Below are 13,144 nucleotides of genomic sequence, written 5' to 3' on the forward strand. Positions count from 1 at the left end.
TCCCCCATATAGTATTTCATCCCCCCATATAGTATTTCATCCCCTCATATAGTATTTCATCCCTCATATAGTAATTCATCCCTCATATAGTATTTCATCCCTCATATAGTATTTCATCCCCCCATATAGTATTTCATCCCTCATAAAGTAATTCATCCCTCATATAGTAATTCATCCCCCATATAGTATTTCATCCCTCATATAGTATTTCATCCCCCCATATAGTATTTCATCCCTCATATAGTAATTCATCCCCCCATATAGTATTTCATCCCTCATATAGTAATTCATCCCTCATATAGTAATTCATCCCTCATATAGTATTTCATCCCTCATATAGTATTTCATCCCCCCATATAGTATTTCATCCCCCCATATAGTATTTCATCCCTCATAAAGTAATTCATCCCTCATATAGTATTTCATCCCCCACAGTACTATTCCCCCCCCCCTTCTAGTAAGCCAAGTCCCCCGTGTCAATTCACTTACCTTTTGCGTTCCTCTCGCTGTCTTCCCGCGCCGTTCGGGTCTTCAGGGCGGACTGTGAGAGGAGCCTAGCTCCCCTCCCCTCACGTTCGGCACGCTGCCCCGCCTACACACATCCTGACAGCCACATCCGCAGGCTGGATTAAAAGGTCCGCGCGGACTTTTGGGGCTGCCAACCGAGAGGAGGCAGGGGAGCGGCCGACCGAGAGGAGGGAGGGGAGCAGGCGCCCGGCACACAGAAGAGCCGCATTAGACTGGGTAAAGAGCCGCATGTGGCTCGCGAGCCGCGGCTTGCCGACCACTGGACTAGAAGATATAAATATATTAACAATTGAAGCCAAACTCCAGCTCAGACATTATAAGCAGTTACAGCAACAGTTTTGTTCCCTTTGAGATAAAGGTTTTACATAAATAAAAGCTGATCATTGTAAGCACCCTTGTCAGTGGTAAATGGTTTGTTTCAACCCTTTAACTGCAACATCTTCAGGACAGTTTGTTCTGATGAAAAACAATAGACTTACTGGCAGGATCACTAGGTGAAAATAAAGCAGCCACCACATCTAAGAATTGGTAAGCTACAATAAAATAAATGTTTAAAACTGCTTTTACAATACATACATTCTTTCGAAATCAGAGTTTAGTATCATTTTAACTATGACTGTACATCATTAAATGGTGAAGTGGTGGATGTTTATATACCCAGTGCCCTTTTTAAATTGCACTGCACTCGTTAATATCTGTAAGAGAACCATCCTATGTACAGAGCTGACCTGAATGGCTCTGTACCTTCAGATCACTGTGATTGGTTATTGATAGACTAATCACAGCAATCACATACTGTAAACAGTATGGAGGGGATTTACTAAAACTGGTGCACACAGAATCTGGTGCAGCTGTGCCTAGTAACCAATCAGCTTCCAGGTTTTATTGTCAAAGCTTAATTGAAGAAGATGAGGCTAGAAGCTGATTGGTTACTAGGCACACCAGATTCTGAGTGCACCAGTATTAGCAAATCTCCTCCATACTTTACAATGAAAGGGGGGGGAGGGGGGTAGGAACTAATGAATGACCCCCTTTACCTCCTCCTGCCTCTGTGTATGACCTGTATGGGAATGGGCTGTATCTAGAGCAGGGGCGGACTGACAAGTCATGGGGCTCCCGGGCAAAAGGGGATCATGGGGCCCCTGTGTCCTTGCCCAAACTCAAAAAAGCCTATGAAAAAGGTACCAGGGGCATCTCATGGGGCCCTCTACTGACCCTGGGCCCTCGGGCAGTGCCCGAGTTTCCAAATGGTCAGTCCGCCCCTGATCTAGAGCACCATTACCATGCTCAACTTTTTAACCCCCTCAATACCAGCATTTTTCCTAATTTCCAAAAAACATTGTGGCCAAAAATGAGATTACCATGTGGTGTAATTTTTGGGTGTTCATACTGTCCTAACGTTTTTATCTTAAAAGAAAGGGTTTTTTTTTATATATATTAAAAAAAAGCCTTGTTTTTTTAAATAACACAAAAACAAAGCCCCATCTGTCAAAAATAAAAAAAAAATTAAAAATTTAAAAATATTAAAAATTATTTGGGTACAGTGTTGCATGACCGAGTGATTGTCAGTCACAGTATCACAGCAATGAAAGCTGAAAAATGGCCTTGTAATGAAGGGGTAACACAGATGGTTAAAGTATGGGCTGGAACCCATGCTGGGCTGTCATCCTGTTTGGGATGGGTCACCACTTGACTTGTTTCCAAGCGCACAATCAGTAGATCATTAACGAGAGATAGCACACTGACATTGAATGAAAGCACAGACATAATAGGGAGCTAAATCTGATTTTATGGTTGTCCCCAAATTTCTTTTCTGGTTTCACAGGGGCAGGAAGTGAGGAAAATCTCCTTAATGGGGTCAAAGTCAGAAACAAAAAAGGGCAGAAATTATATTTCTTCCTTACCTTGTAAATAGTTATAGTAATTTAAAACAACTCCAGGCACAAAAAAATGAATGGATGCAGCTATGTGTTCCTTAAGGGTTCATGAATTCATTATTTTTTAGCAATTATTATGAATACCTAAATTTGACTTGGTATTAGCAAATCCCTGTTCAGCAGAGCTCAGACTGGTAGAGGTAAAAGCAGCAAAAGCAGCCTATCAGTTCGGATGCAGTGCTTATATGCTAGAAAGGAACATGCTGATAGAAGCAGAGATCAGAGTAACAGAGAGATGAGTTCATCAGTCTTCTGCTTCTCTTTCACTGTCCAGTCACAGTCTTGGGGAGGGACGAGACCTGTGAATGTTACTTATATTGGAGTTTTTTGGGGAGGTGGCCCCCGCCACCTCCCCCAAAAAATAAATCAAAGGTCAGTAGCTACAATTAGTGTAGCTGCTATTTTTTAATATTAGAGCACTTGCCTGTCTATGCATCCAGCGGTGTTCTCACCCTGAGCCGCTTCTTCAATCGGCTGTTGGGTGCTGGCACCACCATCTTGACTAAGGGAAACTGTTCCCTACTGTGCATGCATGCAGAAAGCTGTGCTTTGTGACTGGGCTACAGTCCTCTAGGACCTTGGAAGTGTCCCAGAGGGCTATGGAGGGGGGGGGCAAACTTTTGGCTCAGTTTGCCATGGCGAACTGAGCTGGAAGTGGGAGCAGGTACCCAGGAGTATGGTTAAGAGGGTACCACCAGTCCTCCTGTACGGGGCCCAAGCCAGCAGGAGGGCCCAGGCAGCTGGGTGACTTGGATATGGGCAGGAAGGCAGGAGTGTATTTACCACAAGGCAAACAAGGCATTTGCCTAGGGTGGCATTTTTCAGGGGGGGGGACAGCACTTCCCCTCGGAAGAGGGGACGGAAGAAGGGACACACGCGGCATGGGGACCTAGTGGTTTCCATGAGAGATTGCAGGTCTCATGACGGTGTATGCACTACCCCATTCATGTTCCCATAGATATCCGGAGCTGTGAAGGCGAGTGTCTTTCTCTGTCTCGCCGTGGCGGATGGTGGCTGGTGTATGGGGCGCAGTAGTAGTGGAAGGCTCTCTTGGGGTGGGGGCAGGGGTGTTGTTGGTCAATGTCAGGCTATCTCTGCGAGGGGGGGGTGCAATTTTTGTGTTGCCTAGGTCAGCACAACACCTAAATACACCACTGCAGGGAGGGTGATTGTCACTGGGACCAATCCCCTGTATGCCAGTTGAAAGCTGGCTTCTTCTCCTCTCCCTCCCTGCTGGGGCTTTCAGCTGCTGCAGAGAGAGTCAAAAAAAGGGGATCGGTTCCAGTCATTGACCCCCCGCCACACTCATCACCCTTCATACGTTTCCCCTGTGTGCCCCCACAGTGCTATTGGCTTCCCTCTGCTCCTTCCCAATGGCAGTTGCAAGCACACAATAGGATCCTTCAGGATGGAGAGCAGGGGAGGGGCCTGGAAAATCTCATATTTACAAGCCCCCTTTCTTTCCTGAATGAACACAATGAGTGATCTGTACCAATCAATCACTGTGTTCACTCATAACTGAAGCATCGTAAACTGCAGGGATTTTTTTTTTGGGGGGGGACCCTGTCAGGTTGGCTGTATGGGTCCCTGTGGTTTCTAACAGCAGCCCTGCAGGTACCTGTCAAAACCAGGTACCCACTCTCCCATCCACCCAAAAGGTGCAAAGTGTGGTGGCAGAGGGGGAGAGGAGGCAGAAAAGCGGAGCTTCCACTTTTGGGTGGAAATGCACTTTAACTGCAAGAAGTCAAGTCACCAGAATGGTCAGGCTTTTGTGCAGGAAAATGGAATTCAGTATTAGATGGGCAGAAATACAAATACAGCTACCATATATGTATTTCATCTGTGAATTTTCCTGTTTGTCTGCAGTCCAGCTTTAAATAAAATATTTTATAACTTTAGTACAGACAAGGATTTATGGAAATATACTTGATGATCACATGAAATGTACAGTAACTCTTACCTGTAAATGATATTTTGAGAGTGCAAGTAGCCAATAGCACTAGCCACCTCTGCAGAATAGAAGCGGGCCCGGGGTTCCAGGAAGGAACGCTCTCTTTGTAAGTGGAAGAAAAGCTATAAAGGGAGAATAAACACCAAGACAATGTTTGCTGAAAAAACTTCGACTTAGAAAAAAAGTAGAAGAACTGACAAAAAATGAAATTATTAGTTAAAGTGGCTGTGCGTGTTTACATAAACCCAGTGAAGTGACTGGCCTCAGTTGATACACAGAAAAAAATAAATCCTCCTACATAAGTTGTATCTGTCTATCTACAGTCTTCTCTTATCTACAGTCTTCTCTTATCTACATCCATTTAAAGTGCTGAATTTTAAAGCTTGTCAGAGAGTTCAGAAAAAAGGGGGTGGAGAGCTGAAGTTACACTCTACAGAGCTCAGTGAGGAGAGCTCTGAGAGTTGATTGGAGGGAAGAGACACACCCCCTTCCACACAGCACACAGGAACAGAGCTAAGGCTGGCCATACACTATACAATTTTCTGCCCAATTTCCTTTAGATTTACCTTCAACTATGTAGTGCAAGGGCCTACCTAATTGGATACAGTTGAAAGTGTTGTTTAGATTTGACCTCATATTATATGGTTTTTGGTAAATCTAAAGCAAAATTCTCAAGAAAATTGTATAATGTATGGCCAGCCTAAGGCTGTCAATCTGCTGCAGGTCCCTCCCCTGTCACCATTGTTCTCTTGGTGCCAGGAAAACTTGTCATAACTGATTCATGCTGATATAAAAAACTTAGAGCAAAAGTAGAGAACTGACAAATGAAATTATTAGTTAAAGTGGTTGTAAACCTTTACATAAACTCAGTGAAATTACAGGCCTCAGGTGATATACATCAATAAAATAAATCCTCCTACATAAGTTGTACCTGTTTATCAGCAGTATTCTCTTCTCTACAGCTGTTTAAAATGCAGAATTTATACAGCTTGTCTGCTGGTTCAGAAAGCAGGGGGCGGGGAGCTGAAATTACACTCTGCAGAGCTCAGTGAGGGGACCTGATTGGAAGGAAGGGACATACCCCCCTCCCTCAACCCCTTCACTCAGCACACAGGGACAGAGATGTGGCTGTCAATCACAGGGTGTGCGCTGGAGCTCTCTCACTATCACCTTTTTTCTCTTGGTGTTTAAGGAATACTTGTCAGAAGAGACTAATACATATAGCAGAGGAAGGTGGCAGCAGACAGAAATGACACATAGGGGTTTATTTACTAAAGCTGGAGAGTCCAAAATCAGACTCCCTTCTGCATAGAAACCAATCAGCTTCCAGGTTTCATTGCCAAAGCTTCATTGAACAAGCTGAGGTTAGAAGCTGATTGGTTTCTATGCAGAAGGGAGTCTGATTTTGGACTCTCCAGCTTTAGTAAATAAACCCCATAGTGTTCTGGATTCATACAAGTACACACTATAGAGGGAAATGCTTTGTTCATATTTAATGTCTGAGGTTTACAACCACTTTAAAGGAAACCTGTCACAAGTAAAATATGAAGGCTACCATTGCTGACCTTCCTCTGACAATTCCATGTGCCTGGCTGTCTGTGGCTTCATCATTTTCTGAATCACTGACCCAGAACAAGAATACAGCCAATGAAGGCACAACAAAGCACCAAGAGCAAACAATATAGTAAACATGACAGTCGTTTGCAATCTACCCTCATTGAGGCATGTATACTGTTATTTATAAAGGGACCCAAGGGGATCACAGTAGAAAAACATAAAGGGAAGCAACCTGGCTGTGATTCCAATAGCCACCTATGGACATGCAGGCATCCAGCATTCATAGAAGGAAAGATGAGTATTTTCCTTTAAAGCTGAACTCCCAGTACAAAAACCTACAGATTGCTCAATTGTCATAACATAACCTGAGCAGAGCTGTGGGAGGGGCCCAGTAGGCTCCACCCACTACAGACTGCCTACAGAAAACTACAGAAGGGGCGGAGACAAGACCAGTTCCCATGCACAAGGAGAGAGAGCAGCAGTGACCAGTCTTTATCACAGGAAGCTCCTTTGCAGAGGTAACGTTTTATACTGGATTACTGCTCAGATTTGGAAGAAAAACACAAAGCACACCAAGATTTCAGTAAGAACACAGGTGCCTCTTGTATTTAGGCACTTCCTTCTGTCTGAACGCATATATACAGCCTCTTGGCGGGTGGGATTCAACGTCAAGTGGCTGCATACTGTATATGCGTCAATATGTGTTCTGTATATTGTATATCATAATTGTGTTGAGTAGGGAACCATCTATTGGGCTTTCACTACAACTGTACCCTTATTAGTAAAGAACAGGAAGTGTGTCTGTTTGTTAAAATAAAGATTTCCCATCTGCCACTGCAAAGCCTCCTGAAGAACAACAGTGAAGACCTCCATTCTCCTACCTACACATATGCCTGTAAGTTCTTTATTGCGTTTGTCAAAGTCATATACATAGCCAGATCACATTTAAAATGTTACTCAACCCAGGACCGTGCATTCACTATATCTGGTCTCCCACAGTACACAGAACATGGAAATGCAATTATTTTAGTAAAAATAAACTGCTAAATACCTTTTCTCATCAGCAGTTAGAACAGTTTTGTGACTTCTATCAGCTGAGCACTGACTAAAGCTAGAAGGAAGAGGAGTTTTCATTCTCCCCCGATTGTCCTATGAGGCTGCATAACCCCTGACCCTCTGTCTGGACAGTGCTAATTGGTCCTGTGCTGATCACATGCACTCTCTCAAGAAGAAAAAAAAAACTCTCTAGCAATACACACCGAATTTAGCATGTGCAGCTTGCCCCAAGGCTCTGTTCTATCAGCAGATGGATTGGGGACAGTAGAAAAAGGGGAGGATCAGAGAAGACAGAATCAAACATCCTTTTTACAGAGGATTAACCCCTTAGGTACCACAGTGAGTATAACAAGCATGCTTTACTGCATATGGAGACTGATTTTACTGTCGTGGGTTTAGTAACACTTTAATGTATTCAATGTGATTTGTAGGTAGCTGTTTGCAAGAAATGTGTTCTCTGTATTCATTTGTGATAGACATGTGTACAAACATATTGTATCTTCCGTTTATGTGATTGTATTGCAGTTTTACAGAACTATTCACAGAAGTAAATTCAGTTTTGGAATAAAAAACAATGCTGCTTATGTTAGTTTTGTAAACTAGATGTCGGCTAACCGCTAGTAGAATGGCATTATATGTAAACAGTTAACTGTGCTGAGAGCGCGCTCCCAACACAGTAACTAAACTCCCTGATGAAGTCACGTAATGGTGATGTAACGCGTAGGGCGTGGGCTGAGGCAGTTTTGAGGAAGCGAGAGGATCCATGGTTGTTTTAAAGGGCTTGTCTTTGTAATATACATCGTAAGTGTGATTTTAATAAATATTGTTTTTTTTCTGACTTACTACACTATATGAGGCATTCTTTCATTTGGGTGAGGTACTGGCATTCGATGGAAGGGAGGATTTCTATTAATACCTATTATTATCCATTATCTGGGAGGAAGAGTGGATAGCCCTCTAGTGGCTTAAAAATATATTGCGAAGTCTGGATTTATGGAGATGTCTTAATAAATACTTGCAAGTGTTACACGCATTGGAGCTGACTGGTATCCGCTGAGATGGAGGATTTTTTTACCATCTTAAAAGTATCCATTATATGGGAGGAGGAACGGACTAAGGAGATATCGCGAAGTCTGGATGTGTGGAGATGTCATATTATTAACACACAGTTTTTACCTGCGTTGGAGATGAGAGTTATTATTATTATACAGTATTTATTATTATTATACAGCTCACAGAGTTCTGTGAGCACGGAGTGGCACTGTTATTAGCATCAAAATTCATATTCACCATGGAATTGTAGTTGTCGGATCTTGTGATATTTGGAAATTTATGAACTCATTTATTGAAAGTATCTTTATTCACATTATTCATTAATTTATATTAATGGTCTATGTTCTTGGTCATTTATTCACATTATGATTATGAACACAGTTTATCCACCTGTATTGTTTACTGATTTATGTGCATTAGCAGCGCTACATCACCTTTAATTGATTAATTTATTTAGTAACTAAACCAGGGCCAGATCCAGCCTGTCTAATCTGGGGATGCAGAAAAAAAAATACAGGGGGCATAATGCCAGTAGTGTAACAGGGATGCATGAAACCAGTATTCCCTGTTCACTCGGCACACTTTTGTACCACGGAGTCATAATCTGGAAGTAACATCTTACAAGTAGCGCAGATGTGGTGCTGGAGCAGGGGCGGACTGACCATTTGGAAACTTGGGCACTGCCCGAGGGCCCGGGGTCACTAGGGGGCCCCATGAGATGCCCCTGGTACCTTTTTCATAGGCTTTTTTGAGTTTGGGCAAGGACACAAGGGCCCCATGATCCCCTATTGCCCGGGGGCCCCATGAGTTGTCAGTCCGCCCCTGTGCTGGAGTGAACTGGGAATGCTGTCATTAGATTAGGGTGATTAAACAGAACCTGTGCCCCCTTATATCAGGTGTCCCTAACAGAGTCCATCCTTATATCAGGAGTTCTTCTCAGAGTTTCTTCTTACATCAAAGTTCCTATAACAGTCTCTTTTTACATCAGGTGTCCTCACCAGAGTGCCCTTTACATCAACTGTCCCCATCAGAGTGCCCTCTTACATCAACTGTCTTCATCATAGTGCCCCATTACATCAACTGTGCCCATCAGAGTGCCCCCTTACATCAACTGTCCCCATCAGAGTGCCCCCTTACATCAACTGGCCCCATCAGAGTGCCCCCTTACATCAACTGTTCCCATCAGAGTGCCCCCTTACATCAACTGGCCCCATCAGAGTGCCCCCTTACATCATTTGCCCCCCTTAGAGTGCCCTCTTACATCAACTGTCCCCATCAGAGTGCCCCCTTACATCAACTGTCCCCATCAGAGTTCCCCCTTATATCAACTGTCCCCATCAGAGTTCCCCCTTACACATCAACTGTCCCCATCAGAGTGCCCCCTTACATCAAGTGTCCACATCAGAGTGCCCCCTTACATCAATTTCCCCCCTCAGAGTGCCCTCTTACACAGGGACGGACTGACCATTTGGAAACGTGGGCACTGCCTGAGGGCCCGGGGTCAGTAGGGTGCCCCATGAGATGCCCCTGGTACCTTTTTCATAGGCTTTTTTGAGTTTGGGCAAGGACACAGGGGCCCCATGATCCCCTATTGCCCGGGGGCCCCATGAGTTGTCAGTCCGCCCCTGCTCTTACATCAACTGTCCCCATCAGGTCTCATGGAGTTGTAAATGCACTCTCAGAGGTCTCGGGGTGCACAACTAAAATCTGGGGGGGGCATAGCACCCCAGCACCCCCGTAGATCCGGACCTGAACTAAACTGTCATGGAAAGCTCCCAATGCAGAGTTGTGATTGGGAGTTTTTGATCATGTGACCGCTGTGACAGCCAATCACAGCGGTCACATGATCGGAATGCCCGCCACCTGCCATTTTGATCCAATGGGCCGTGAGGCGGTGATGTAAAGGGGTTAAACAATATTTGCTTATATCAGCTTTAACATGGTCCTACGTATAGGACAGCCCAAACCACTGCCAGCCTCTATACTATTCATCTCTGCCATAGAGAGATCACACAAGTACACGATAAGCGGGATTAAATTCCCAGGACATTTATCAGGCTTTGACAAGTTGCTGAACACGCAGATTAATCATCGCTATCTTAGTCGGCATCCACCTTGTTTATAAACAGTCAAATGACTGTACCGTGTACATGTGGGGAAGAGGCTGATGACAAAGCTGACCAGGCCTACTGTTCCCTGCACGGGAGATCGAGGCCCAGGGATAAAACACCATGGTGTCACTGCCTCTTTACCTATCAGGAATATAGAACATGCACATCGAGCACATCGACTGAATTCTAGAAGAAAAGTGTTCTTTCTACATGACCTGTGTGTGGCCCCTGAGATCTGCTTACCTAGGCTGAATCATTCCTTAGGGGTGTCAGTGAGAGCTACAGACCATTTTCTCAGTGTTCTCCAGAATGATATATAGAGAGATCTCTGTCTGTATAGGGCTATTGTATGGTTACAACAGTAGGCCTTTTTTTTGCCTGGCCATATCCAGTGACGATATCCAAACCCGAGCACAATAATGTCAGAGATTGCAGTTCACCGGTCCTTAGATCTGGTGGCTTAATTAAAGTGGAAATGAAGACAAAATGTTCAAAATTGCAAACCGGCAACCTCTTTGTTGCAGAAGAAACATGCAAAGTTTCTTCTGCTACCAAATGGACGTACATGCCTGTTTGTAATCCTCTGTAGAATGTACGCTGAACTGCGCATGCGTAGCTCAGTTGACATTCCAGCATACTACCAGTGTACCCAGGGCCGGTGCAAGACTATGCTGCGCCCTAGGCAAGACCAGCTATTTGCGCCCCCCCCCCAAAAAAAAAATCATTTTTAAAAACAGTAGAAAATATTAAATCAACAAAACAAGAAACTGCTAAATGTCTTTTAATTTGCAAAAATAAGTGCCATATGATGCCACCAGCACCAATATTAAAGACAAAATCAGAGTCCCGGACTATATCTGTGGCTGGCAGTGGCAGGGTGACCGTTGCGGCAATGAGTGGAGGGTGATGATCCCAGGCTGGATTCCCCAGGCAATGAAGGGAGATAAAACGCTGTGACATCAGGCAGCTGAACTGAGCGATCCCACACAGTGACAGATCCAACACAACACACCACCACAAGCAGACACAGATCAGCAGGCTCAGCAGGCACTAGAAGAGCAGGCTATGGGATCGTGATGATGTCATCACTTGCTGACACATTGCACATATGACGAATGGCCAGCCAGGACACACTCGAACAGACGGAAGATATCAGAGTCAGACATTATCTTCCTCTGCAGGTGTAGCTCCGCCTCTGCTGGTAGAGATGGGCTGGAATTCCACAGTGATCAGCAGCCGCCATCCAGCTTGCAGAAAAGGACTAAGTCTGAGAGGAACACTGGAAGGAGCTGCAGCTCAGCTGCTACATTGGCCCCAGACATCCGGCATCTTCCTCTGTCCTTTCTTCCTCCCCTCTGCCACCCCTCCTCTCAGTTGAAAGATCATTCATGATGTGGCGGTGTCCCACACAGAGAGAGTGCCGGCTTGTGCTGCGCCCAGGCACCCCTAGGTGGCAGTGCCTAGTGGAAGCAACAGCCCTGAGTGTACCGGGATAACTGCACTGCCGGTCATGCGCAGGAGTGATGTCATCAAATGCTGACCAGTTAAAATAGCCGAACACGGGCACCCAGAAGAACCTGGGGAGGAAATGCTGGTGCTGGCGATGGACCATTGAAGCATAGGTGAATGTTTGTGCCTTAAATTTTTTGTAAACCTCTTACATGAAATACTGTATGAACAAAGCATATCCCTCTATAGTGTGTACTTGTCTCAGTTAAGAGCACTAAGCGTCATTTCTGTCTGCTGTCTCATTCTTCTACTATCAGCATGAATCACTTCTGACAAGTTTTCCTGACACCAAGAGAAAAATGGTGACAGGGGAGGGACCTCCAGCAGATTGACAGCCTCAGCTCTGTTCCTGTGAGCTGTGTGGAAGGGGTGTGTCTCTTCCCTCCAATCAGCCCTCAGAGCTCTCCTCACTGAGCTCTGAAGAGTGTAACTTCAGCTCTACATCCCCTTTTTTCTAAACTCTCAGACACGCTTTAAAATTCAGCACTTTAAAGGGATGTAGATAAGAGAAGACTGCAGATAAACAGGTACAACCTATGTAGGAGGATTTTTTTCATCTCCGTCTATCCCCTGAGGCCAGTCACTTCACTGGGTATTTATGAGGATTTACAACCACGTTAAGTTCTGTTTTAAGCTGGCTATACAGTGATCAAAATTAGGCCGACTTTCAATAAGTGTGTGGCCATCCCCAGTCAACAACAATCAATCTTTTGATCATGTTGGAAGCTCCTGTTAGAGACTCTGTATATAGTCCTACAGAACAGACAGTGCACAGTCCACATGTGCTTTTCTGCTTCACTACAACTAGGAAACAGGAAGCTTTATTCAGCTAAAAGACATAGAGTTTACCAATGATGCTGCTACAAACTTATAAACACTGCCATCTACTGGCTGCAGAAGATATCACTACTGAATACTAATGTAGTTGTTGCACAAATTACAGTACGTAAACACTGTCATAATACAATGTCCCAGCCGGGGGGGGGTTCCACCATCCACCTTGTTTACATGGATGGCGAATCTGTTAGCTAGGTGCCGGTTCACATCAGGAGTTACAATAGTGCTGTAAAATACAGACATTTACTTATACAGATCTACAAACTGGATGCACATGATGGTCAACTGTGTATGACAGAGGGACAGAGGGGCAGAGGAGTTCCAAGAGGACCTGTCTTTTGACAAAAGGACCATTTGTGAGCTATGCAGGAATGAGGTGTGACATTCCGGTGGCCTCACCTCTCCTCCATTGACATAGTCTAGGACAAAGTAGAGTTTTTCTGCAGTTTGGAATGAATAGTGCAGGCCCACCAGGAAAGGATGTTTCAGGTTCTTAAGCAGGACGTTCCTTTCAGCCATAATGTGAGATTGCTGGGAAAAAACAGAATACCATTATAAATGAATACCGACCTTAGATGCCAAACCACACATAGCTCCCTATATGG

The 13,144-nt window shown here is 44.6% G+C and overlaps 1 protein-coding gene across 1 annotated transcript in view; it reads right to left on the reverse strand.

Moving 5' to 3' along the window:
• The window catches only part of SGK2 (serum/glucocorticoid regulated kinase 2), a 74,626-nt gene that overhangs the window by 25,163 nt on the left and 36,319 nt on the right, over positions 1–13,144 (reverse strand). Inside the window, exons 5-6 of the mRNA XM_089673325.1 lie at positions 12,939–13,070; positions 4,426–4,538 (exon numbers count right to left, since the gene is read on the reverse strand). Of these exons, the coding sequence (XP_089529451.1) occupies positions 4,426–4,538; positions 12,939–13,070 (245 nt within the window). The remainder of the gene's footprint in view (positions 1–4,425; positions 4,539–12,938; positions 13,071–13,144) is intronic.

This window comes from Staurois parvus, unplaced genomic scaffold, assembly GCF_062004578.1.
Source record: "Staurois parvus isolate SC_StPar_1 unplaced genomic scaffold, SC_StPar_1.0 ptg000137l, whole genome shotgun sequence".
NCBI lineage: Eukaryota > Metazoa > Chordata > Amphibia > Anura > Ranidae > Staurois > Staurois parvus.